This window comes from Pongo pygmaeus, chromosome 16 (assembly GCF_028885625.2).
Source record: "Pongo pygmaeus isolate AG05252 chromosome 16, NHGRI_mPonPyg2-v2.0_pri, whole genome shotgun sequence".
In the NCBI taxonomy this organism is placed as follows: domain Eukaryota; kingdom Metazoa; phylum Chordata; class Mammalia; order Primates; family Hominidae; genus Pongo; species Pongo pygmaeus.
Genome location: NC_072389.2, coordinates 56,807,063 through 56,834,202, shown reverse-complemented (window position 1 = coordinate 56,834,202; position 27,140 = coordinate 56,807,063). Strand labels below are relative to the sequence as shown.

At 37.7% G+C, this 27,140-nt stretch overlaps 1 protein-coding gene across 6 annotated transcripts in view; it reads left to right on the top strand.

Moving 5' to 3' along the window:
• DMXL2 (Dmx like 2) overlaps positions 1-27,140 on the top strand; it is a 175,591-nt gene that overhangs the window by 21,242 nt on the left and 127,209 nt on the right. For all 6 annotated transcript variants that reach the window (XM_054451712.2, XM_054451710.2, XM_054451711.2 and 3 more), the window contains exon 2: positions 22,874-22,999. In XM_054451712.2, coding sequence (XP_054307687.1) covers positions 22,874-22,999 — 126 coding nt within the window. The remainder of the gene's footprint in view (positions 1-22,873; positions 23,000-27,140) is intronic.

Sequence of the window (27,140 nt, the reverse complement as noted above, 5' to 3'; positions counted from 1 at the left end):
CTTGAGGTTGCAAAAGGTTTCTTAAAACATCAACTTTTTTTTTTTTTTTTTTTTTTTGAGACGGAGTCTCGCTCAGTCACCCAGGCTGGAATGCAGTGGCGCAATCTCGGCTCACTGCAAGCTCCGCCTCCCAGGTTCACGCCATTCTCCTGCCTCAGCCTCCCGAGTAGCTGGGACTACAGGCGCCTGCCACTACGGCCGGCTAATTTTTTGTATTTTTAGTAGAGATAGGGTTTCACCACGTTAGCCAGGGTGGTCTCAATATCTGACCTCGTGATCGGCCCACCTCGGTCTCCCAAAGTGCTGGGATTACAGGCGTGAGCCACCGTGCCTGGCCAAATTGTTGTATTTTCCTCTAATTTGATCTTTCTTGAGAGTGTCTATAAACTATCTGGAAAGTGGCTATAAACTCTATCTCTGTCCTGATGGGGCTCCAGGGATTATTGTGGAGCTGGGATATGACCATATGAGATGGTCATGGATGTTTACAATCTGTCTTTCATGAGATAGTTTTTTTATCTTGGTAGATGTCCTAATGCTTAAATGTCAGACCTATGGCCAGGTGTTCTTCTCACAGGAAACTTACTTATACTGGCAGATACCCTTGTGGTTCTTGTCCTGTCTGTGTCCAATTTATTTGACCAAGACAGCCACGCTCTAGGAGAACCCTGACCAAGAGGAGAATTAGGTTCAGGTGTGTTGGTCAGGTGAGGTACAGAGGAGATGGTAAAACAAAACGCATGAAATAACAAGCAGTTTTAATTTCAGATTTTAGAGAGAAGAGAAAGTAGCACACCTTGCAAGGTCAACAGGAAGAGGGGTGCCACCTAGGACACGCAAGTGCAACCAGTGGATGGGATGAAAGAGGAAGGACCTAGGGAACTAAAGCCTTTATTGGGGTCTGGGGTGTTCTTAACCAAGCAAGTTTCCTATGGGGAGTTCTAATTGGTAGGTTGGAGCAAGCAGGCATGAGTCATGCTGTGACTAAGAGGTGGTCACTGAGGCATATCTGTGCAGTCTGTGCAGGGTTTGGGGTCATTAGGGTGAGTCAGGTAGATTCTACCTAGCTCTCCTAAAGGGAGGTGATAACCAGGAGGTGGTTGTAAAAGGCAGGTATCTTGATTGACCACATTGAGGACCTGGGAGGAAATGGAGAACTAAAAACTGTGTCAAGGGTGACTGAGCCCTGATTCTTGAATGAGAAAGTCAGACTTACACTTGAAACGAATGCCAAGGCAACCTAAAATTATAGGAATTCACTACACAAATAAACCACAATTGCAGATAGATATATTTTGGATATTGTGAGCCAGGTTTCTCATTACTGAAGAAGAGAGTTACAAGTGTAGAAAGTGGGAAGGCAGCCGGGTGCAATGGGTCACACCTGTAATCCCAGCACTTTGGGAGGCTGAGGCGAGCAGATCACGAGGTCAGGAGATTGAGACCATCCTGGCTAACACAGTGAAACCCTGTCTTTACTAAAAGTACAAAAAATTAGCTGAGCATGTTGGCACGCGCCTGTAATCCCGGCTACTTGGGAGGCTGAGGCAGGAGAATCGCTTGAACCCAGGAGGTGAAGGTTGCAGTGAGCCAAGATGGCACCACTGCACTCCAGCCTGGGTGACAAAGCGAGACTCCATCTCAAAAAAAGAGAAAGTGGGAAGGCTAGAATGAACCTTTCAGTATAATTGCATTAGAGGCATCAGTGTGACCTCATAGATGTGTATGTGTCTATACACATATGAATATATTATATGTTTATATGAATAATGTGTGTATGTATACATGCGTATATTTGTATATATTTAAACAGACATAGAGCAGTGATGTATAGGTATAGAGATATGTAGATATGATAGGGATGTTTGTATTGGTGTGTCTTTGATCCTAAGCCCTTTCAGTGGACAGTTGAAAATAGATGTGTGTGTGTGTGTCTGTCTGTAGATACATACATAAACATATACACACATTTGTTTCCTGTCAGCTGAGAGGCCTAGAAGCAGTGATACCCCTGTAGCAGTGAACACAACTGGCATCTAGATCTTGGTTTCTAAATACCTTTGTCCACTAAAAGGAACCAGCATTTCTTGGAGGAATAGCTGATTTTAGGCTGGAACATGAAAAATGAGATGAATCTGGAATTTCTTGTGCCAGAAAGTAAGGAATTGCTCAAAGAATGGTCAGAGCGTGTCATAATGACACCGGAGCTAGCTTAAAGGTCTTCTACTGGCCAAATCTGGGACAATTTGGGTATGAAAATAAATGATAGTGGATTATAACGCTTTGAATAAGATAAAAATCCATGAATTTTTACTGATATAAATAAGTACACAAATAAGGAACGCTCTTCTTTACAGAGGGAAACTGACAAATGATGCAACGATGGAATTAGAAAATTGCCATTTGGCAGCCATCATAGTAATACTAAAACTAATGGATGAAAGTTTAGTAAGGAACAGGATATTTACATAATCTCAAAATATATTCCCACAGTATACTTATTAATTATAAAGGAAAAACAATATAGAGGAGAAACCTGGAAGATACTATCTGCATTTGCTGTCCAGAGTAAACATCATCAGAGATGGGGCAAATTAACAGAAGTGCCACCTGATAAAATGCAATAAGAATGTTGCTACATTTCTGTGGTATTCCTGCCCCAAACCCATAACCTAAATCTAATTGAGAGGAAGCATCAGACAAACCTGCATTTTAAGATATTCTATAAAATAACTGATCTGTGTTCTTCAAAACTGTTAATGCCATGAAAGACAAAGAAAGAGTGAAGAATTATTCCAGATTAAAGGAGTCTAAAAAGACATAGCTAAACACTTAATCTGGAATTTTCTTTTACTATAAAGGACACTATTGCAGCAGTTCAAGAAATCTAAATAAGCTCTATAGATAATAGTATTTTATCAGTATCCATTGCCTGATCTTGATAATTGTACTGTGGTCATATAAGACATTTTTAAGAGGAAATATTAAAGTATTAAGGAATAAAAAGGAATCATGCCTGCAACTTTCAAATGGTTCAGAAAAAAACGTATGTATGTATATAGAGACAAGGATAAAGCAGATGTAAAATATTAACATTTGGGGAATGTGGTATACAGGAACTTTTTATAACTTTGTATAACTGTATAACTTTACAACTGTTTGTAAGCCTGAAATTATGTCAAAATAAAAAATTAGAAGTAAAGGAAGTACTGTATCATAAAAGGAGATTAATGATAAATTGGACTACTTTAAAATTTGGAACTTCCTCAAAGATAGCATTAAAAGTGAAATGCAAGGTGTGGAGTTGGAGAAAAGAATTGCAACATCTATATTTGACAAAGGACTAGTATCCAGAATATAACAATATCTACAAATAAATAAGAAAATGATAACAATAATGGATGAAAGATTTGAACAGGCGTGTCACAAGAGAAAATCTAAATGACCGGTAAACATTTGAAAAGGAGCCTAGCTCATTAATAATCACAAAAATACAGATCGAAATCAGGAGATTCTATTACATACCTAACAGATTTGCACAAAATTACTTACTCTCACATGTATCTGTTGATGGCAAGGATGTCCAGTGATGGGAATTCTCATGCACTGCTAGTGACCGAATAAATTGGTACAACTATTTTGGAAAACAATTTAGCATTAATGCCAAAATTTAAGATACGCCTAACCTGTGATCCATCAGTTTCTCTTTTGTGTGTATATTCTAGAGAAATGCATGCACGTATGCAAGATTTCCCTACAAGAATGTTCAGAGCAGCATTGTATGTAATAGGCAAAATGTCCATCAACATTAGAGTGGATAAATTGTGGTACATACCAGGGAATATTAATAAGAAATGAAAGTGAGTGAATCACAGTTACATGCACCATGGATAAACTTCTGACCTAATGTTCAGAGAAAGAGACACAAAAGCATACAGTATGATTCCATTTACATAAAGTTCAGAGGGGAGGCAAAACTAAACCATATTGTTTAGGCATGCGTACAGAGGTAGAAAAACTACAAAGAAGAGTAAGGGGGTGATTTCCCAAAAAGGGTAGTGGCTACTTTTGCTTGAGACGGAGAAGTGTAATTTGGAAGGGACAGATGATCTTTTGAGTTGCTGGAAATACTCTTATCTTCTTGGGTGGTGGTTACACATGTACTCACTTTAATTTATTCTTTGTGGAGTATGTTTTAGGTACACCTCTGAATTTAAAACATTGTCTTAGTGGGTTTTGTGAGGTTTTATGAGGGATTATGTAGGTGCATGTTTGTCTGCTATTTTTAAAAAATTATTATTATACTTTAAGTTTCAGGGTACATGTGCACAACGTGCAGGTTAGTTACATATGTATACATGTGCCATGTTGGTGTGTTGCACCCATCAACTCATCATTTAACATTAGGTATATCACCTAATGCTATCCCGGCCCCCTCCCCCAACCTCACAACAGGCCCCAGTGTGTGATGTTCACCTTCCTGTGTCCATGTGTTCTCATTGTTCAGTTCCCACCTATGAGTGAGAACATGTGGTGTTTGGTTTTTTGTCTTTGCGATAGTTAGCTGAGAATGATGGTTTCCAGCTTCATCCATGTCCCTACAAAGGACATGAACTCATCATTTTTTATGGCTGCATAGTATTCCATGGTGTATATGTGCCACATTTTCTTAATCCAGTCTATCATTGTTGGACATTTGGGTTGGTTCCAAGTCTTCGCTATTGTGATTAGTGCCTCAATAAACATACGTGTGCATGTGTCTTTACAGCAGCATGATTTATAATCCTTTGGGCATATACCCAGTAACGGGATGGCTGGGTCAGATGGTATTTCTAGTTCTAGATCCCTGAGGAATCGCCACACTGACTTCCACAAGGGTTGAACTAGTTTACAGTCCCACCAACAGTGTAAAAGTGTTCCTATTTCTCCACATCCTCTCCAGCACCTGTTGTTTCCTGACTTTTTAATGATCGCCATTCTAACTGGTGTGAGATGGTATCTCATTGTGGTTTTGATTTGCATTTCTCAGATGACCAGTGATGATGAGCATTTTTTCATGTGTCTTTTGGCTGTATAAATGTCTTCTTTTGAGAAGTGTCTGTTCATATCCTTTGCCCACTTTTTATTGGGGCTGTTTGTTTTTTTCTCGTAGATTTGAGTTCATTATAGATTCTGGATATTAGCCCTTTGTCAGATGAGTAGGTTGCAAAAATTTTCTCCCATTTTGTAGGTTGCCTGTTCACTCTGATAGTAGTTTCTTTTGCTGTGCAGAAGCTCTTTAGTTTAATTAGATCCCATTTGTCCATTTTGGCTTTTGTTGCCATTGCTTTTGGTGTTTTAGACATGAAGTCCTTGCCCATGCCTATGTCCTGAATGGTATTGCCTAGGTTTTCTTCTAGGGTTTTTATGGTTTTAGGTCTAACATTTAAGTCTTTAATCCATCTTGAATTAATTTTTGTATAAGGTGTAAGGAAGGGATCCAGTTTCAGCTTTCTCCATATGGCTAGCCAGTTTTCCCAGCACCATTTATTAAATAAGAAATCCTTTCCCCATTTCTGGTTTTTGTCAGGTTTGTTAAAGATCAGATGGTTGTAGATATGTGGCATTATTTCTGAGGGCTCTGTTCTGTTCCATTGGTCTATATCTCTGTTTTGGTACCAGTGCCATGCTGTTTTGGTTACTGTAGCCTTGTAGTAAGGTTTGAAGTCAGGTAGCGTGATGCCTCCAGCTTTGTTCTTTTGGCTTAGGATTGACTTGGCAATGCGGGCTCTTTTTTGGTTCCATATGAACTTTAAAGTAGTTTTTTCCAATTCCGTGAAGAAAGTCATTGGTAGCTTGATGGGGATGGCATTGAATCTATAAATTACCTTGGGCAGTATGGCCATTTTCACGATATTGATTCTTCCTACCCATGAGCATGGAATGTTCTTCCATTTGTTTGTATCCTCTTTTATTTCATTGAGCAGTGGTTTGTAGTTCTCCTCGAAGAGGTCCTTCATGTCCCTTGTAAGACAAATTCCTAGATATTTTATTCTCTTTGAAGCAATTGTGAATGGGAGTTCACTCATGATTTGGCTCTCCGTTTGTCTGTTATTGGTGTATAAGAATGCTTGTGATTTTTGCACATTGATTTTTTGTCCTGAGACTTTGCTGAAGTTGCCTATCAGCTTAAGGAGATTTTGGACTGAGACGATGTTTTCTGGATATACAATCATGTCATCTGCAAACAGGGACAATTTGACTTCCTCTTTTCCTAATTGAATACCCTTTATTTCCTTCTTCTGCCTGATTGCCCTGGCCAGAACTTCCAACACTATGTTGAATAGGAGTGGTGAGAGAGGGCATCCCTGTCTTGTGCCAGTTTTCAAAGGGAATGCTTCCAGTTTTTGCCCATTCAGTATGATATTGGCTGTGGGTTTGTCATAGATAGCTCTTATTATTTTGACATACAACCCATCAATACCTAATTTATTGAGAGTTTTTAGCATGAAGGTTGTTGAATTTTGTCAAAGGCCTTTTCTGCGTCTATTGAGATAATCATATGGTTTTTGTCATTGGTTCTGTTTATATGCTGGATTACATTTATTGATTTGCGTATGTTGAACCAGCCTTGCATCCCAGCGATGAAGCCCACTTGATCATGGTGGATAAGCTTCTTGATGTGCTGCTGGATTTGGTTTGCCAGTATTTTATTGAGGATTTTTGCATTGATGTTCATCAGGGATATTGGTCTAAAATTCTCTTTTTTTGTTGCGTCTCTGCCAGGCTTTGGTATCAGGATGATGCTGGCCTCATAAAATGAGTTAGGGAGGATTCCCTCTTTTTCTATTGATTGGAATAGTTTCAGAAGGAATGGTACCAGCTCCTCCTTGTACCTCTGATAGAATTCGGCTGTGAATCCATCTGGTCCTGGACTTTTTTTGGTTGGTAAGCTATTGATTATTGTCTCAATTTCAGAGCCTGTTACTGGTCTATTCAGAGATTCAACTTCTTCCTGGTTTAGTCTTGGGAGGGTGTATGTGTCGAGGAATTTATCCATTTCTTCTAGATTTTCTAGTTTATTTGTGTAGAGATGTTTATAGTATTCTCTGATGGTAGTTTGTATTTCTGTGGGATCGGTGGTGATATCCCCTTTATCATTTTTTATTGCATCTATTTGATTCTTCTCTTTTCTTCTTTATTAGTCTTGCTAGCGGTCTATCAATTTTGTTGATCTTTTCAAAAAACCAGCTCCTGGATTCATTGATTTTTTTGAAGGGTATTTTGTGTCTCTATTTCCTTCAGTTCTTCTCTGATCTTAGTTATTTCTTGCCTTCTGCTAGCTTTTGAATGTGTTTGCTCTTGCTTCTCTAGTTCTTTTAATTGAGATGTTAGGGTGTCAATTTTAGATCTTTCCTGCTTTCTCTTGTGGGCATTTAGTGCTATATTTCCCTCTACACACTGCTTTGAATGTGTCCCAGAGATGCTGGTATGTTGTGTCTTTGTTCTCATTGGTTTCAAAGAACATCTTTATTTCTGCCTTCATTTCATTATGTACCCAGTAGTCATTCAGAAGCAGGTTGTTCAGTTTCCATGTAGTTGAGCAGTTTTGAGTGAGTTTCTTAATCCTGAGTTCTAGTTTGATTGCACTGTGGTCTGAGAGACAGTTTGTTATAATTTCTGTTCTTTTACATTTGCTGAGGAGTGCTTTACTTCCAACTATGTGGTCAGTTTTGGAATAAGTGCAACGTGGTGCTGAGAAGAATGTATATTCTGTTGATTTGGGGTGGAGAGTTCTGTAGATGTCTATTAGGTCACTTGGTGCAGAGCTGAGTTGAATTCCTGGATATCCTTGTTAACTTTCTGTCTCGTTGATCTGTCTAATATTGACAGTGGGGTGTTAAAGTCTCCCATTATTATTGTGTGGGAGTCTAAGTCTCTTTCTAGGTCTCTAAAGACTTGCTTTATGAATCTGGGTGCTCCTGTATTGGGTGCATATATATTAGGATAGTTAGCTCTTTTTGTTGAATTGATCCCTTTACCATTATGTAATGGCCTTCTTTGTCTCTTTTGATCCTTGTTGGTTTAAAGTCTGTTTTATCAGAGACTAGGATTGCAACCCCTGCCTTTTTTTGTTTTCCATTTGCTTGGTAGATCTTCCTCCATCCCTTTATTTTGAGCCTATGTGTGTCTCTGCATGTGAGATGGGTTTCCTGAATACAGCACACTGATGGGTCTTGATTCTTTATCCAGTTTGCCAGTCTGTGTCTTTTAATTGGAGCATTTAGCCCATTTACATTTAAGGTTAATATTGTTATGTGTGAATTTGATCCTGTCATTATGATGTTAGCTGGTTATTTTGCTCGTTAGTTGATGCAGTTTCTTCCTAGCCTCGATGGTCTTTACAATTTGGTATGTTTTTGCAGTGGCTGGTACTGGTTGTTCCTTTCCATGTTTAGTGCTTCCTTCAGGAGCTCTTTTAGAGCAGGCCTGGTGGTGACAAAATCTCTCAGCATTTGCTTGTCTATAAAGGATTTTATTTCTCCTTCACTTATGAAGGTTAGTTTGGCTGGATATGAAATTCTGGGTTGAAAATTCTTTTCTTTAAGAATGTTGAATATTGGCCCCCACTCTCTTCTGGCTCTTGTAGAGTTTCTTCCGAGAGATCAGCTGTTAGTCTGATGGGCTTCCATTTGTGGGTGGACCTTTCTCTCTGGCTGCCCTTAACATTTTTTCCTTCATTTCAACTTTGGTGAATCAGACAATTATGTGTCTTGGAGTTGCTCTTTTCAAGGAGTATCTTTGTGGTGTTCTCTGTATTTCCTGAATTTGAATGTTGGCCTGCCTTGCTAGATTGGGGAAGTTCTCCTGGATGATATCCTGCCAAGTGTTTTCCAACTTGGTTCCATTGTCCCTGTCACTTTCAGGTACACCAATCAGACGTAGATTTGGTCTTTTCACATAGTCCCGTATTTCTTGGAGGCTTTGTTCGTTTCTTTTTATTCTTTTTTCTCTTAACTTCTCTTCTCGCTTCATTTCATTCATTTCATCTTCCATCACTGATACTCTTTCTTCCAGTTGATCGAATCAGCGACTGAGCTTGTGCATTCGTTATGTAGTTCTCGTGCCTTGGTTTTTAGCTCCATCAGGTCCTTTAAGGACTTCTCTGCATTGGTTATTCTAGTTAGCCATTCGTCTATTTTTTTTTCAAGGTTTTTAACCTCTTTGCCATCGGTTCAGACGTCCTCCTTTAGCTTGGAGTAGTTTGATCGTCTGAAGCCTTCTTCTCTCAACTCCTCAAAGTCATTCTCCGTCCAGCTTTGTTCCGTTGCTGGTGAGGAGCTGAGTTCCTTTGGAGGAGGAGAGGCACTCTGATTTTTAGAGTTTCCAGTTTTTCTGCTCTGTTTTTTCCCCATCTTTGTGGTTTTATCTACCTTTGGTCTTTGATGATGGTGACGTACAGATGGGGTTTTGGTGTGGATGTCCTTTCTGTTTGTTAGTTTTCCTTCTAAGAGTCAGGACCCTCAGCTGCAGGTCTGTTGGAGTTTGTTGGAGGTCCACTCCAGACCCTGTTTGCCTGGGTATCAGCAGCTGAGGCTGCAGAACAGCGGATATTGGTGAACAGCAGATCGTTCCTCTGGAAGTTTTGTCTCAGAGGAGTACCTGGCTGTGTGCGGTGTCAGTCTGCCCCTACTTGGGGGTGCCTCCCAGTTAGACTACTCGGGGGTCAGGGACCCACTTGAGGAGGCAGTCTGTCCATTCTCAGATGTCCAGCTGAGTGCTGGGAGAACCACTACTCTCTTCAAGGCTGTCAGACAGGGACATTTAAGTCTGCAGAGGATTCTGCTGCATTTTGTTTGGCTGTGCCCTGCCCCCAGAGGTGGAGTCTACACAGGCAGGCAGGCCTGCTTGAACTGAGGTGGGCTCCACCCAGTTCGAGGTTCCCACCGCTTTGTTTACCTACTCAAGCCTGGGCAATGGTGGGCGCCCCTACCCCAGCCTCGCTGCCACCTTGCAGTTTGATCTCAGACTGCTGTGCTAGCAATGAGCGAGGCTCCGTGGGCGTAGGACCCTCCGAGCCAGGCATGGGATATAATCTCCTGGTGTGCCGTTTGCTAAGACCATTGGAAAAGCGCAGTATTAGGGTGGGAGTGACCCAATTTTCCAGGTGCCGTCTGTCACCGCTTTCTTTGACTAGGAAAGGGAATTCCCTGACCCCTTGTGCTTCCAGGGTGAGGCGATATCTCGCCCTGCTTCGGTTCACATTCAATGCACTGCACCCACTGTCCTGCACCCACTTTCCGACACTCCCCAGTGAGATGAACCTGGTACCTCAGTTGGAAATGCAGAAATCACCTGTCTACTGTGTCGCTCACGCTGGGAGCTGTAGACTGGAGCTGTTCCTGTTCGGCCATCTTGGCTCCACCCCCCTTGTCTGCTATTTTTAATGAGAATCTCAAGCCTTTACAAATTAAAAAAATACAAACAAAAACTTATTGTCCACTTCTCTCTCTCTCCTCCTATCCTGACAAAATATAAGCACATGTGGCAGGATCCTGTGTGTATTTTCTACCACGTTATGCCCTGTGTGCCTGGTCTAGAGTAACTGCTCAATAGACATTCGTTGACTTAATGCTTAGCAGTTATCATGTTATAAATAGTTGTTGAATAAAGATTTAAAATGGAAGTTGGGTGCAGTGGCATGCCTGTAGTTTCTGCTACTTGGGAGGCTGAGGTGAGAGGATCACCTGAGCCTAGGAGTTTGAGTCCAACTAACATAGTGAGACGCCATCTCTTAAAAAAAAAAAAAAGTTAAAATGGAACTAGTCAAGGCAGATTACCTTAGTAATGGGAAATTTATTGTAAGGATATAGAAAAGAGAATAGTAGACAAATCTTCCAAGAATCTTGTAACACAAGTTGTAGTACAGCTGAGCCTCAGTTATCAGGGACTCATTTCTGTGGACTGCTTACTCTTTCTAGTGGGCTATGTGGTCTCTTACAGTGTCTGTGCCTCTTTTTGTGTTGGGTCTATTAAAACTGGCTTATGTGAGAATCACAGTGACTGCCCTGGCCTCTGTGTACATAAAGCCATTTTGGCTTTAGTGCCTGTTAGTACCTGCTACATTTCTTGATTTTACTGGTTGAATATCTAGGAAGTAGAGTCTGACCCAGTTCACCGTTTGAAGCCAGACCACATCATAGCTTGCTGGCCAGCCTATGGCTTTTGATATTAAATTCTTGGTCTTTGGAATTAAGTGTCAATGCTGGATCCAGTCAGTTTTATACTGTTGATCACGTGGTCTGCCAGGGCTGCTCTTTCAGAAGGACTGTAGATGGGGCACTTTTCTCTAGAAAGGCCTGTGAATAAGATGAACAATACATTTGACATGATAAAGCATAATTTTTCTATTATATGTTGTTTAGATTGTTCGCTTTTTTATTACTTTACATAATGGTGCAATAAACATCTTAATACTAATTGTGATCTTTTTTGCATGTCTGGATGTTTTCTTAGGATCGAGTCCTAAAAACAGATTTACTGAATCAAAGTACTGTATTTAATTCTCTTTATAGTCTCTTAATTCATAATATCGAATTATTTTCCAGAAAAGCTGTATGGTTTGATGCTGTACCATACTCTTGCTCATTGCTTTTTCTATTCTTTATTAAAGGCTGAAAAAAAGTACATTTAGCTATCTAATGCTCAAAAGCCTCGCAATCACATATTCTGGGTTCCAAGCGATCACAGATAACTTTAGTAACTGCTATCACTATATACATCCTGTTTTGCTCTCTTTTCCTCCCAGAATTCTCATTGTACTCCTTACCCTAATTTCATAGCCAAATCCACATTTTCTTTGAAGCCCTGCTCTGTATATCCCTAATCTTTGTACCAGTTTTGCTTCTAGTCAGGGCAAGAGACAAATGTACTGAAGTAACAGCAAGGTTTATTTTAAGATACACAATAAACCATCAAGGAAGAGCAATTGGACTTCAGAGTAATTGGAAATAGAAAGCTGGTCGTATCAACTGCTTTGTTTTAGGGATTATGCATTGTTTTCTTATAGGTCTTTCTTGTCTTTGGGCATCTGATCTATTTGCTTCTGAAACTTGTGAGTTCCTCTTCAAGTTGCACATGATTCTTAATAGTTGCCTTATTCCTGAATATGCATGACTTTTCAGCTCCACTCTTTCTGGTAACTCTGGGTCTTTTGGTTTAAATTTCCCGGAGTGTACTTTGATTGGCTTAGCTCATCTTTTCCAGCTAGTTATTAGCCACCATCATTTCCAGATGGTTATTAGTCATTATTCTGGACCATCCTCTAATTCTGCCATCTGTGAGGAGGGGAAACATCACAAAGTAAAGAACATACTGTGCCTGCTTACCTACGGCTCTATGTAAAATAGTGCACACTGGATTATTTAATCTTTTGGAGACTTTTTGAAGCAAATTTATGTACAACCACAGAAATACAGTGTAAAAAAGGGGTCTCAAATGATCTAGCTGAAATCTTTCATTTGGCTGCTGAAGGAAACATCTATAGGAAGATTGTGATGTACCCATTGTTATAGTGTTAGCTCCTCTAGATTCTCAGGAATATGCTCTTTGCATGATACTGAAGGTGTTGGAAGTTTAATTACAATTTAATAGTTTAATCATACTATTTGAGCAAATTTTTTGGGACACTGTTATGACTATTTCCCTCAAAATATCAACATTTAGATTAAATGGTTTTCCAGAAATTTCCAATAGTCACAAAAATAATTTGAAGTTGTCATAAATATTACCTGTTAATGTTGGTATATATGACATAATATACAATTTACTTTAAAACTTTCAAGTGTAAAATGTATTAAGAACAAATTGAGAAACAGTATTGTGGCTGGGTGTGGCGGCTCACACCTGTAATCCCAGCACTTTAGAAGGATGAGGCCTGTAATCCCAGCGCTCCTGGCCAGGACACTTGAGCCCAGGCGTTCGAGACTAGCCTGGACAACACAGTGAAATACTGTCTCTACCAAAAAATACAAAAAATTAACAGGATGTGGTGCTTGCACGTGTGGTCCCAGCTATTTGGGAGGCTGAAGTGAGAGGACTGCTTGAGTCTGGGAGGCAGTGGTTGAAGATAGCCGAGATTGTGCTACTGCACTCCAGCCTAGGGGACAGGGTGTGACCTCATGTCAAAAAAATAAATAAATAAAAATAAAAAACCTAAACAATATTGGGTCATCACCATCAGAGTGAACAGGCAACCTACAGAATGGGAGAAAATTTTTGCAAACTACTCATCTGACAAAGGGCTAATATCCAGAATCTACAATGAACTCAAACAGATTTACAAGAAAAAAACAGCCCCAACAAAAAGTGGGCGAAGGATATGAACAGACACTTCTCAAAAGAAGACATTTATGCAGCCAAAAAACACTTGAAAAAATGCTCATCATCACTGGCCATCAGAGAAATGCAAATCAAAACCACAATGAGATACCATCTCACACCAGTTAGAATGGCAATCATTAAAAAGTCAGGAGACAACAGGTGCTGGAGAGGATGTGGAGAAATAGGAACAGTTTTACACTGTTGGTGGGACTGTAAACTAGTTCAACCATTGTGGAAGTCAGTGTGGCGATTCCTCAGGGATCTAGAACTAGAAATACCATCTGACCCAGCCATCCCATTACTGGGTATATACCCAAAGGATTATAAATCGTGCTGCCGTAAAGACACATGCACACGTATGTTTATTGCGGCACTATTCACAATAGCGAAGACTTGGAACCAACCCAAATGTCCAACAATGATAGACTGGATTAAGAAAATGTGGCACATATACACCATGGAATACTACGCAGCCATAAAAAATGATGAGTTCATGTCCTTTGTAGGGACATGGATGAAACTGGAAACCATCATTCTCAGCTAACTATCGCAAGGAGAAAAAACCAAACACCGCGTGTTCTCACTCATAGGTGGGAACTGAACAATGACAACACATGGACACAGGAAGGGGAACATCACACACCGGGGCCTGTTGTGAGGTGGGGGGAGGGGGCCGGGATAGCATTAGGAGATATACCTAATGCTTAATGATGAGTTAATGGGTGCAGCACACCAACATGGCACATGTATACATATGTAACAAACCTGCACATTGTGCACATGTACCCTAAAACTTAAAGTATAATAAAAAAATGTTCTTTTTATTTCTTTAGAAGTAGCTATTTCAAAAAGTAGTATTTTACTTCATTATTTGTTATGAAGCAAATTGTTACATACTCCAAGCTTTTGAGAATAAATTTGAGGCTAAAAGATGACTGTAGGTTTTTGTATATGTTGGCCAGGACATGGGGCTGATTTTTACAGTATTGCTGTTATTTTTTTTTTTTTTAGAGATTTTTGACAATGAATACTTTGAATGGTTTATTCTTAGCACTGACATATAAATAGTTATTAAAGGCACTGACATATAAAATATAAGAGATAAGATTTTTGATTTCCACTTCTGGATCTACCTTTTATTGAGAATGCAGGCAAGCTGGAGATAGAGTTGGTTTTATAATGGTTAATTAGAGCAAATAATTAATTATTGCGTATTTTGCTTTTCAAGGTCTCATTTTCCTTTCGGATATTACTACCACCAGTAAAAAAAAACACATTTTTCTTCTTTATCAGAGGTATATAAATAGACTTAGTTTGGACCACAAGTTTGTTTCTCTTTAGCTTAGTTCTTAGAAGTTTGTTATAGTTCCATCTATTAGTAAATTATCAAAATTGGCTAGTTTTTTTTAGTAACATTAAATTGCTCTTTTTAAAGTCTAAATTTAAAATTTTACTTTTATAAAGAAAGTTGTTTCTTTCAGGCCAGTTGCTGTTTTGGAGTAGTTAGGAAGAAATTTGAAATCATCTTGCCTTTTACCACTTACTCATAAACGCTTAGAATGTTTTCTTAAGTTTTCTTCTGTTGTTTTTTTCTGGCCATAGATTTTTGTTTTTACATATTTGTAGTCAAGCTTTGTCTTATGTTTCCCTTGACATAGCACCCACAGCTTTGCTTTTTTCTACTGCTACTTGTATAAATTTTGTTAATTTTGCATTTTCTGATACGAGTTGTTTCTAAGAGGAACGGTCCCTTTGATTACCACACAAGCAGTCGTTATTAGGTTATTTCCAACATTTCTGTACTCATCATTGACTTAGGTTAAACTTTTTTGCTGTAAGCTTTCTTCATACTGTTTAGTTCCTTTTTCATGTATTTATTTTGCTTATTCAGCACTCTCGAGTGGACTTTGGGCAGTTAGAATAACTGAATCATATCAGTAAAGTGTGTTCTCAATCATGTGGACAAAAGAACTTATTCAAATACTACCCCTTCCCTGCTTTTCTTACTGTAGTGTGGACTTATATCTCAATGGTAGGAGTTTTATGTATCTTGGAGTTGGCGGTGCCTGGTGTTGGGTGGGAGTTAATAATGGTAAGTGTTTGTTTGTAGGTGTGAAAAACTGCAGAAAGACAAATGGACCAATAATATGAATAGTCAGTTTACAGAGAAAGAAATATAAATGGCTGATACATATGTGAAAAGATGCTTATCTTCTAATAAAAATACAAATTAGAACAGGGAGATGTCAGGTTTTGTTGGAATGGAAAGATTAAAACATTTGATAATGATTGGGGTTAGTGAGTAAGTGGAGAAATAGGTACTTTTATACACCTTGGGGCTATAATCTTTTTGGAAGACAGTTTGCAGTTGCAATTAATTTTAATCACTGATCCAGCATATTATATCTTAGAATTTATCCTGTAGGGATTCTTGGACACATACGCATATATCATCTATACATACATGTTCATCGAAGCATTGTTTGAAATAGTAAAAGGCTGGAAACAACCAAAATTAATTATGGCAAAGCCACAACATGAAATATTAATACTGTGCAGCTATTAAGAATGAAGTAATTTCCTCTGTGCTGATGTAGAAAGTTCTTCAAGATATGTTGTTAACTAAGTGGAAAATAAGTGGCAGAATTGTGTATAGGGTGATCCTATTTATGTTCAAATAAGATATATAAAAGATATACTTTTATATATTGAACATTTCAGGAAGGGTTCATAGGTAATTATTAAGTAATTGCTTCCTGGGAATGAGGATGGGAGGGGTAAGAAGGGTGAAAAGGATGAGAAGGTGACTTCATTTTCTTATTTAATTTTAAAATTTAGTATATGTGTTATTTTGTCTATGAAAAAGAAAATCTTGTTACTGAAAACATTAATATTAAACATTTTATGTGCCTTGTTTACCTTGTACATGATTTCAATGGATATGTGACTTGTGAAATTTCTTGCTTAATCAGGAATGTATTTAATAAGGAAACCTATTTGTCCTTTTTAGAAATTAATAATTCTGAGAGTATGATAAAGAGCTAGGATTTTAATTAGGTGACTAAAATGGAGAGAAGGAATGGGTGTTTTCCTGGGAAATCTTTGTTAATCTGTGTTTTGTCCTCTTGGTTGTAAGATTTTTCATATGTCAACATTGGCCTCTTAAGACTCTTTCTATAAGATCTCTTGGTACAGCCAAGTAACCATCAAAGCCCAGACAACCCTGCCTTCCTATTAGTTTTTTTGTTTATGAGCAAAGGTCACAGCAGAAGTGAAGAATTTAAATGTAATTAATAAAGAGCAAAAAATTTGAGCAAGAGAAAACAAAACAATAGAAAAATGTCATTAGTGAAGTGGAAAAAACAGTAAAGAGGGCTGAGTTTGAATTATAGTCATGTATTTACCTTGTGACTTAGGAATTTGATTAAATCCTGTGAAATTCCATTTTCAAAAATATTAAAGTGGGATTAATAACCAACTTCTAGGATTGTTGCAGTCTTGAAAGAAAGATTGGGAATATAGAATGAAAATAGTATAATACCTGTCACCCAGTAGGTTTTTAATAAATGGTACCTCCTTCTTGTAATTATTTTTCTAACTCTTAATAAAATGTGCCTTCTTCGGTAGAAAAGTAGACATATTTACATTGATCAAAACTCACTCCCAGGGAGAGGTGGGAGTTTAATAGTAACACTCTTGATATAGTATTCTTGGTAAGATTATAGTACTTTGTTAAACCTCTCAACATGCTTAATACACCTTGATTTATCAGGTTTTTTGTTTTTTTTTTTTTTTTTGGTCTTTGAAGTTTAGACACATATCAGTAGTTGTCAATGATCTCAAACTTTGACCCTGTAACTTTCGGGATGTTAAAACATTCAACTATTCTATAGTAAATGCTAACGTAATTAATCTGTTGTATGCTATACTTTCATAGGAAATGTGGTCATGTTTGTTTAAGCTTTTTAAAAGTTTTCCTTTTGTTACTCTCCACTTCAATTTATCTGAGACATAAAGGAAATTTGAGAAATTAGAACAGTGTTTGTGGGATTAGAATATTAGTTTTCTTTTCTGAAAATAATGTAGTTAAGACAGTTATATATAAAACTAAAGTTAGAGAAGACTGAATGAGAGTGTTATGCCTCTTCACACTGCATATTAAAAGACCTGTCAACATGCCTAATACTCCCTTATCAGTGCTTTTTTTTGTCTCTTAAATTTAGACACAACTGTCAGTAGTTGTCAGTGATCTCAAAGTTTGCATTGTTCGTGAGGACATTAAACCCTCTAGAGCAGCGGTCTCCAACCTTTTTGGTACCAAGGACCAGTTTTGTGGAAGACAGTTTTTCTACAGCGAGGGGTGAGGGAGAGGGATGGTTTTGGGATGATTCAAGCACATTATGTTTATCATTAGATTCTCATAAGGAGCATGCAACCTACATCCCTAGCATGTGCAGTTTACAATAGGGCTTGAGTTCCTATGAGAATCTAATGCCACCGCTGATCTGGCAGGAGGTGGAGCTCAGGCAGTAATGCTTGCTCACTCACTGCTCACCTCCTGCTGTGAGGCCCAGTTCCTATCAGGCCATGGACTGGTAGTAGGAATTGGGGACCCCTGCTCTAAAGAAAACAGCAATATATTTATTGTGGTAATAGTACCACAGCAAAGAAAAGAAACACATTCGCACAACTTTAAATACAATTTTTAGGAGTTGAGAGACCTACTGAGGCCATCTATGACTTACGTCTATTAGACTTCAGGTTGAAAACTTTTAGTTTCAATGTTCAAAGCAGAGAATACTTTTCTCTTTCCTAATAGGATGGATTTGGTCTCTAAGAATAGGATTATAACAAGTGAGAGTTAATATTTTTAAAGTTTTTTTTGGATGTAACAGCTTATGCTACAGAATTATCTCTTAGCTGTGAATTACTAATATCAGCTAATCATTCTTTATCATCAGAGAAACAGTTTAGTCCTTTTATAAAACAAATCCTCCCACATGAATGGAAGGAAAGCAGTTTTTCTAAGACCCTTCCTCTTTTCTTGGGCCTTCTCTATGTGTAGGGGCTGAACCATATCCTTGATTTCAAGATAAAGTGTTTTATAGGTCAGTACTGTTAGAAGAGCAGGACACTGGTATATTGTGCTCTGGCACAGGTCAGCTCTACAAAGAATCCAAGGAGGGATAATCCGGTCAAGGGATTCCATTTCTCCAGAAAAGGCTTGCTGTCCTTTTCCTTGCCTCCCTATAATAATCCTGTGGCCTATCTCACATGTGAAGAGGTTAGTTTACTAACTTTACTAACTTAGCTTAGTCAGAAGTGTTTCGTTTATCTAACACAAAGGAGCCCACATCCATACTCTGTGGGGTCAATTTAGTATTTGCTTGTAGTCTTAACGAACACCCTGTTTTCCTCCTGCACTATAAATTCTTCCTCTGGTGAAACTGGATTCTGAAAAAGAATGGAACAAAATCATTTTTGATCTCTCTAAAATTGAGAGAATGGGAATCTTTTGAGTAAATTATAGATTTTGTATGAACTGTTGGTCTTTACAGAATGCTTATTCTGTGCTCCATGATGTGGTAAATTAATTGGGATTACAAAAATGAACACACTCCTTCTAGTACCAACAGGATCTTCATGGAATAGAGGTAGGGCAATGCAGTGGAAAGAGCAGGAACTTTACTGTGAAGCAAATGAATACTCATTCAGTGAACTAGGGCAAATTACTTACCCTTTCTGGGCCTCAGTTTCTCTGTCTTCAAAAGCAGGCCTGTGAAGATAATGATAATTTTTGTAAAGACCCTAGCAAAACAGCTTGATCATAGTAGGTATTCAGTAAATGGCAAATTATAAGGAAGGCTTTGGTAGATTCTCTTCTAGTAGATCTTCTACATTTGTTGATACTGTTAGCTGGAAAATCAGTCAAAATCTCTCCCTCTTTTCTTAAGCTTATGAGGATAGGTTGGCCAAATTATTAGCAACAAGGCAGTGTCAGTGTTTCAACTCCATGTTCTTTGACTAAGTTTCTAGATACGTAGACTTCTGGAGCCAGACATTCGGTTAGGAAGACTTTAATAATTTATTTATTATACAGCTATTTGTTGAGAGCTGCTTATGTGCTACGTGTTGGAACCACAATGGTAAACAAGGACAAGGTAAGGTCCTTGCTCTGATGAACCATTCAGTATAGTGGGAACCAGACAGACATTAGACATGCCTTAAAGCCATTAAAATCTCATGGGCCCTCAATTACAGAATGCATGTGATTCAGTACTGACTGATTATATGAGTCCCTTTTTCTTCCACACTTGGATTATTTATGCATTAGACTCTTTAGAAAATGCCCCTGTGCACTTTTTCAAGCTGTTAGTGTGTAATAGTTTAAGAGATTCCATTCTAGCAGTAATCATGGTTATTATATAAAATGGTAGGCATTGCATAACTCTGGTTCAACAGGAAACTAGCACCAGACATAAGTTGTTCCATTTTGATGGGAATTACTAGTTTGGTAGGGGGTTTGAGACCGTTCTAAACCAGTGGTCTTTAAACTTTCTATTTTTTTCCTTTTCTTGAGACAGGGTCTCACTTAGTCACCCAGGCTGGAGTGCAGTGGTGCAATCATAGCTCACTTCAGCCTTCACTTCCCGGGCTTAAGTGATTCTCCCACCTCAGCTTCCCGAGTAGCTGGGACTGCAGGCGTGTGACACCATGCTCAGCTAATTTTTTGATGTTCTGTAGAGATGAAGTCTCACTGTGTTTCCCCGCCTATTCTCGAACTCCTGGGCTCAAGTGATCTTCCTGCCTTGGCCTTCCAAAGTGTTGGGATTACAGGCATGAGCCACTGTACCCAGCCTCTTAACTTTTAGTAGCTGTGTAGTGTTCCAGTGTAATTCAGTAATTTATTTAACTACTCCTCACTGATGAGTGGTATGATTATATTTAGTTTTTGCTACTATAAATACTGAGGCTCTGAATGTCCTACATATATTTTGGCAAACTTTTGTACATACACTTATAGGGTAAAATAGGGAATATTTGATCAAATGGTATATTGTACTTAAGATTTTGATAGATATTGCCAAATTATTTTATCCATGCAGATTTTAATTTAAAGTCTGGTATGGGATTGAGCAGTCTCTGTTTCTAACAGGTTTTGTAGGTGATTTTGATGCATCCAATTTGAACTATTGCCGGATCAGAAAAATGGAGCATAGTACACATTCTCTGGAAAACATCATGCAATTATGGTTATCTAGGGAAGAGTAAAAAGCCTTTTCAGTGACTGAGCTGTAAGAGTGAATTTATGTTAAGTAGCACTAGTTGCTAGGGATGGCACATCTTTAGAGAAACAAAGTGCACTAATATTTATCTGGAATATTTTATGTCTTTTTGATATGTAATGTAGGGAAAAGAATGTAAGAATTGTAAGGACCTGAGTTTGAACACTTTGCATTTAGTAACTGTAATCTTGGGCAAATTAATGAACTTGAATTTTTCTTTATACAGTGATAATATCTACCCTCCAGGTTTGTTGCGAAGATTAAAGAGAGAGTGATCCAACACTTGTTGAGTACTTCTTCTGTCTTCTACCATTTTATGACTGTCTCTGTCATGGCAGTTTGTCATTTAGTTGTAATTAGTAATTTACCTAGTCATCTCCCCATTAGAGTAACTGGGACCATGTCTTGTACTTTAGTGTTCTCAGTCCCTAGCCCAGACTCGAGACTTGGTGCACTGTTCTGTTTCTTAAATGACTGTGTAAATTTTCCGTTTTAATTTTCAAAAGTATCCTAAGAGACAAGTATTATTTGCTTCATTTTACCATGAGGAAATGCTTAGGGAACTTAAATAACTTTCTTAAGATAGCACAGCATGGCATAACCAAAACTGAAAACTGTGTGTGTGATTTCAAACTAAATAAAGTCTGCTTTTTCCATGAATCCACTTTGCTGAGATAATGATATAAGGCACGTTGGAAATTTTGAAATTGTTACTCAAGTGTAAGATAATTTTTGTTATTTTAATACTATACTTTAAAAATTAGCATGGTGATCCAAACATTTCTTCTGCATATACTCAATATTCCCCTTCAGTTTGGCTTTCCTGAATTCATGGTATAACCAAGTCTGCCTTGTCTATAAGAATGTAAGTGATCATTTCCTCCTGTGAGTGATTTTCTCCATATTTTTCTTGCTTAAAATTCTGTCTTTGCTTTTCTTTTGGTGAACTTTTTGATTTTTATAAACACATGGGTTGAAGATGTTTTATGTAGTGGTTACGGCAGGATTTTGGTAACATTGGAAGTTTTAGTAGAAGTAATGTCTTCCTGTCTGGTCTTTAGCTTCATTTCCCTCTTTCATTAGCAGCCTTATATGGACCCCTTCAGGGCATGGGTCACTGATTCAGATGTCATCACATGTCAGCCCTGGCTATTGGATATCTCTATTTTGTAGGTCGTAACCACACTGCTTAAGGGTGTGGAAACAGTGAGGAAAAATACTATTTCATAAGTTTTATGTTTATCTTGCTTTTAATGGAGCTTTTCTTTTGAGAATTGGGTTGTTAGGTTGTTTTGAATATTTAATCACAAGTAGTTTGGAAGAAAAAGAAATATGTCCCCACTCTCTGACCCTTATGTGATAAAATTCAAAGTTGCAAAACAGGAATAGCATACAGCAAGAAGTGTTGCAATAGGAAGAAATGTGTGGTTTTACTCATTAGAATTGGACATGGGAATTTTCCCAACAATTTAATTCTGTGTTGTAGTCTATTTGCCAGATCATATAGTGGTATTTGCCCAATATTCTATATAAATTCATTCATTTTCTATTTTATTTGACTTTTTTACCTTTGGTAAAACAACCTTTGGGTTGGTTTCCTTTCTCCCTCAGGCCTGATGATGTTGGGGATGGATGGTGGATGTTGGAGGCAGGCTGCATTATGGATTCATTTGAGTCGTTGATGCATTTAAGTTTAGCCATTGCCTTAGTACATGCAATTCTGCGTTTGTTGTTCATGTTTATTCAACTAGCTCTTTAAGGCATGTGGAATTGTGTTGGAAAATGCATGCCTGATTTCTATCTTGATATTTCTTAAGCCTGGTTTGAACCCTGGGAACACAGTTACAGTCTTCAATGTCTTAGTATTTTTAGATGGAGCTTTTATACTTTACGGTTTACTGAGATGAACTTTGGAGAGAAAGTCTAAACAGAATGACTTACGACCTGCAGGAACAGAGGCTGTTCTGTTTAAGAACTGGAAGAACCCTTTTCCTATTAGTAACAGTTGTTGAATGATAATGCATGGAGTGTCATCAGTTTATTTTTTTAATGTGACTTTTAATGTTCTTATTTAGAAATTGATATTCTTATTATATTAACTATTTTGTAAAATGTCCCAAGGTTACTTTATAATGGCAATAAAATCTAAGATAAAATAGTATGTAATAAGATTTCAAAAGTTACATGTCTTATGTATTGTAAAACTTTTTTTTTTTTTTTTTTAGGCATATGGATCAGGCTGTGATATTGTTATTTTGGCAAATGACTTTGAATGTGTACAGATCATTCCTGGTGCTAAGCATGGAAACATCCAAGTCAGCTGTGTGGAGTGTTCTAACCAACAAGGAAGAGTAAGGGATTTAATTTCTTTACTGAATGTTATTTAAAAATGTGTTTAATAATCTCAGAATCTTCTTATCCTTTTATGCAAAGCTTGTCTATAATGTCTTATGTATTGCTTGGGTGGTTATTAGCAGAAGTTGTAAAGTGATAGGTTTATACAAATTGTAAAGTGCCATTAAACTGATAATTTGATAATTGTTCTACAGCTGTATGTATACTGTCTTCAAAGATCTGTAGGCCTTACAATCCTGTGCATACTGATATTCTGCCAGTTAATACTTCTAGCAGCCATTAAGCCAATAAGGGGAAGTAAACTTTTTTCTTCTCTACCTAGCACCCCTTGTATCACTCATACTATAACATCAAAGTTTTATTAAGAAACTCTGCAAGTTGTTAATATCTAATATCATCCTTGTCATATAGGAAGTGCTTTGTAAAGTCTGTTAACATAATGAAAGATTTTTTGTTGAGTGAAGAGTCTTATGGTTCCTTCAGGCTTTAAAACAGAGGTTTTATTTTGAAATAGTTAAAATTTCATCATATGTACCTCTCCCCCAATTTTCAAACATAATGTACATCAAATTTTGGTTGCATGTCAAGTAAATATAGCATATTTGCTGTATACTCCAGCAATTCAGTAAGGCCAGTATTATGTAGCCAAGTTGAATGTCTCTACGAGAATAGAGAAATAAGGTTTTTACCTATAATCATTGTAACAGTTTTAAACAATCTTAATGTTCTAGAAATTGTTCTTTATTGGGTAACAAATTTGATCAAGAATATGTTAAATCAGAATATTCATGGTGATAAATAGTAATCATACAAATTTATAGTGAATGATAAATTATGGTTACTTTATCATACCATTTATCCTGCCCTATCCTACTGCCCATATCAAGCCTTAATATTTGTGTAAATGTACCAGTACTTGACAATTCAGTGATACATTTGACCTAGTATTGAAACACTGGATTTCCTGGTGTTTCTTGATACTTGTTTCTTGCTTTTCTAATTTTTCCCCCCAGGTACTCCCCACCCTCAAGCATTGCTTACACTTATTTTAGAAAACATGGAGAGTGTCAGATTTCTCTCTTTAATTTTTTGTTGCTCTTCTCTCTAGGCCAAGCAAGGTAGCTTAAGCCTGCCTAAAGTTATATGATAGTTGTCAGAGGTGAATTTTAGTAAATAACTCAAGTGCTGGTGACAATCGCAATGAACACACATTCTCTGGGAGTAAAACTTTTTAAAAAAGTATATAAGACATTGGTATTCATACCATGGGAAACAGAGCAACTTGTGTTTCTACTTTTCTTGAGCTGGTTTAATGTAAATAAGGCAAAATTATAATATCTTTATTGTCTTTATTGACATCTTCGTTTAGTCCTTTTATCCCCCAGTCCTTGTGGTGATAACTTTCACATTGGTGACTTTGTATTAGTCTGTTATAATCATTCATTCATTGATTGACATGTTGAATGGAATCATTCACAACACTTTTTGCGTAAGTGTTATTTGAAGTAGCTTTCTGTTGTGGATTATGATTTTTCCTGGAAAGAATGTTAGATGTTGGGTAAGAGTTAAAATCACTTTTTGGTATAACAGTGCCTTAAAATCATAGGGGATATTTTTGGCAGGCCTTAAAAGAATATATACCTAATTGAGTTGTAAAGGTTAACCAGGGTGCAGAGGTGTCAGAAAGGACGGTTTTTGGTCTATTCCCTGTAGTTAATTCCATCTTACCAAGAGGAGAGTGAACTTAGAAATAGCCTTCAAGAAATTATTGGAAAACAGGCTCTGGTAGTTTCTGGGAACAGAGGGATTTATGTCTTTTCTTACCAGGTATGTGACCTGGAACAAAATCCTCCTGGTCCCTAAATTTCTTGCTTCAGTCCTCTGGAGATGTCTTCATCAGCTCTTTCCCCCAGGTGCAGTTTATGGCTCCCTGACTTCTCCTTAGCCTGTTTTTTCTATTCCTTCCTCTAGATGGTGTCCCAATTGGTATTTTCTGTTTGATGGTGTAATTAGGCCATTTTATTTGAAATATTTTTAAGACCTGTTATTAATTGATGCTTTTCTCATAGATTTTATATTATTTTCACTGGATTATAAAGTTTCTGACAAAGATGCATGCTTTTGAAATGTATTTTTAATAGTTATTTTTATATTAAAAATAAAATTATTATGAAAAATGATTTTTTTCCATATGTATATATATATTTTTTATTATACTTTAAGTTCTGGGGCACATGTGCAGAACGTGTAGGTTTGTTACATAGGTATACACGTGTCATGGTGGTTTGCTGCACCCATCAACCCATCATCTACATTAGGTATTTCTCCTAATGCTATCCTTCCTCTAGCCCCCCCACCCCCTGACAGGCCTCGGTGTGTGATGTTCCCCTCCCAGTGTCCATGTGTTCTCATTGTTCAACTCCCACTGATGAGTGAGAACATATTGTTTGGTTTTCTGTTTGTGTGTTAGTTTGCTGAGAATAATGGTTTCCAGCTTCTTCCATGTCCCTGCAAAGGACATGAACTCATCCTTTTTTATGGCTGTGTAGTATTCCATGGTGTATATGTGCCACATTTTCTTTATCCAGCCTGTCATTGATGGGCATTTGGGTTGGTTCCAAGTCTTTGCTGTTGTGAACAGTGCTACAATAAACATACATGTGCATGTGTCTTTATAGTAGAATGATTTATAATCCTTTGAGTGTATACCCAGTAATGGGATTGCTGGGTCAAATGGTATTTCTGGTTCTAGATCCTTGAGGAATCACCACACTGTCTTACACAAATGGTTGAACTAATTTACACTCCCACTAACAGTGTAAAAGCGTTCCTATTTCTCCACATCCTCTCCAGCATCTGTTGTTTCCTGGCTTTTTAATGATCACTATTCTAACTGATGTGAGATGGTATCTCATTGTGGTTTTGGTTTGCATTTCTCTAATGACCAGTGACGATGAGAATTTTTTTTTCATATGTTTGTTGCTTATCAGCTTAAGGAGATTTTGGGCTGAGACGATGGGTTTTCTAAATATACAATCATGTCATCTGCAAACAGAGACAATTTGACTTCCTCCTTTCCTAGTTGAATACCCTTTATTTATTTCTCTTGCCTGATTGCCCTGGCCAGAACTTCCAATACTGTGTTGAATAGGAGTGTTGAGAGAGGGCATCCTTGTCTTGTACCGGTTTGCAAAGGGAATGCTTCCAGTTTTTGCCCATTTAGTATGATATTGGCTGTGGGTTTGTCATAAATAGCTCTTATTATTTTGAGATACGTTCCATCATTACCTCGTTTATTCAGAGTTTTTAGCATAAAGGGCTGTTGAATTTTGTCAAAGGCCTTTTCTGCATCTATTGAGATAATCATGTGGTTTTTGTCATTGGTTCTCTTTATGTGATGGATTACATTTATTGATTTGTGTATGTTGAACCAGCCTCTCATCCCGGGGATGAAGCCAATTTGATCATGATGGACAAGCTTTTTGATGTGCTGCTGGATTTGGTTTGCCAGTATTTTATTGAGGATTTTTGCATTGATGTTCATCAGCCATATTGGTGTAAAATTTTCTTTTTTGGTTGTGTCTTTGCCAGATTTTGGTATGAGGATGATGCTGGCCTCATAAAATGAGTTAGGGAGGATTCCCTCTTTTTTTATTGTTTGGAATAGTTTCAGAAGGAATGGTACCAGCTCCTCCTTGTACCTCTGATAGAATTCGGCTGTGAATCCATCTGGTCCTGGACTTTTTTTGGTTGGTAGGCTATTAATTATTGCTTCAATTTAAGAACCTCTTATTGGTCTATTCTATTCAGGGATTCAGCTTCTTCCTGGTTTAGTCTTGGGAGGGTGTATGTGTCCAGGAATTTTCCATTTCTTCTAGATTTTCTAGTTAATGTGTGTAGAGGTGTTTATAGTATTCTCTGATGGTAGTTTGTATTTCTGTGGGATCATTGGTGATATCCCCTTTATCATTTTTTATTGTGTCTATTTGATTCTTCTCTTTTTTTCTTTATTAGTCTGGCTAGTGGTCTATGTATTTGTTAATCTTTTCAAATAACCAGTTCCTGGATTCATTGATTTTTTGAAGAGTTTTTCATGTCTCCGTCTCCTTCAGTTCTGCTCTGATCTTAGTTATTTCT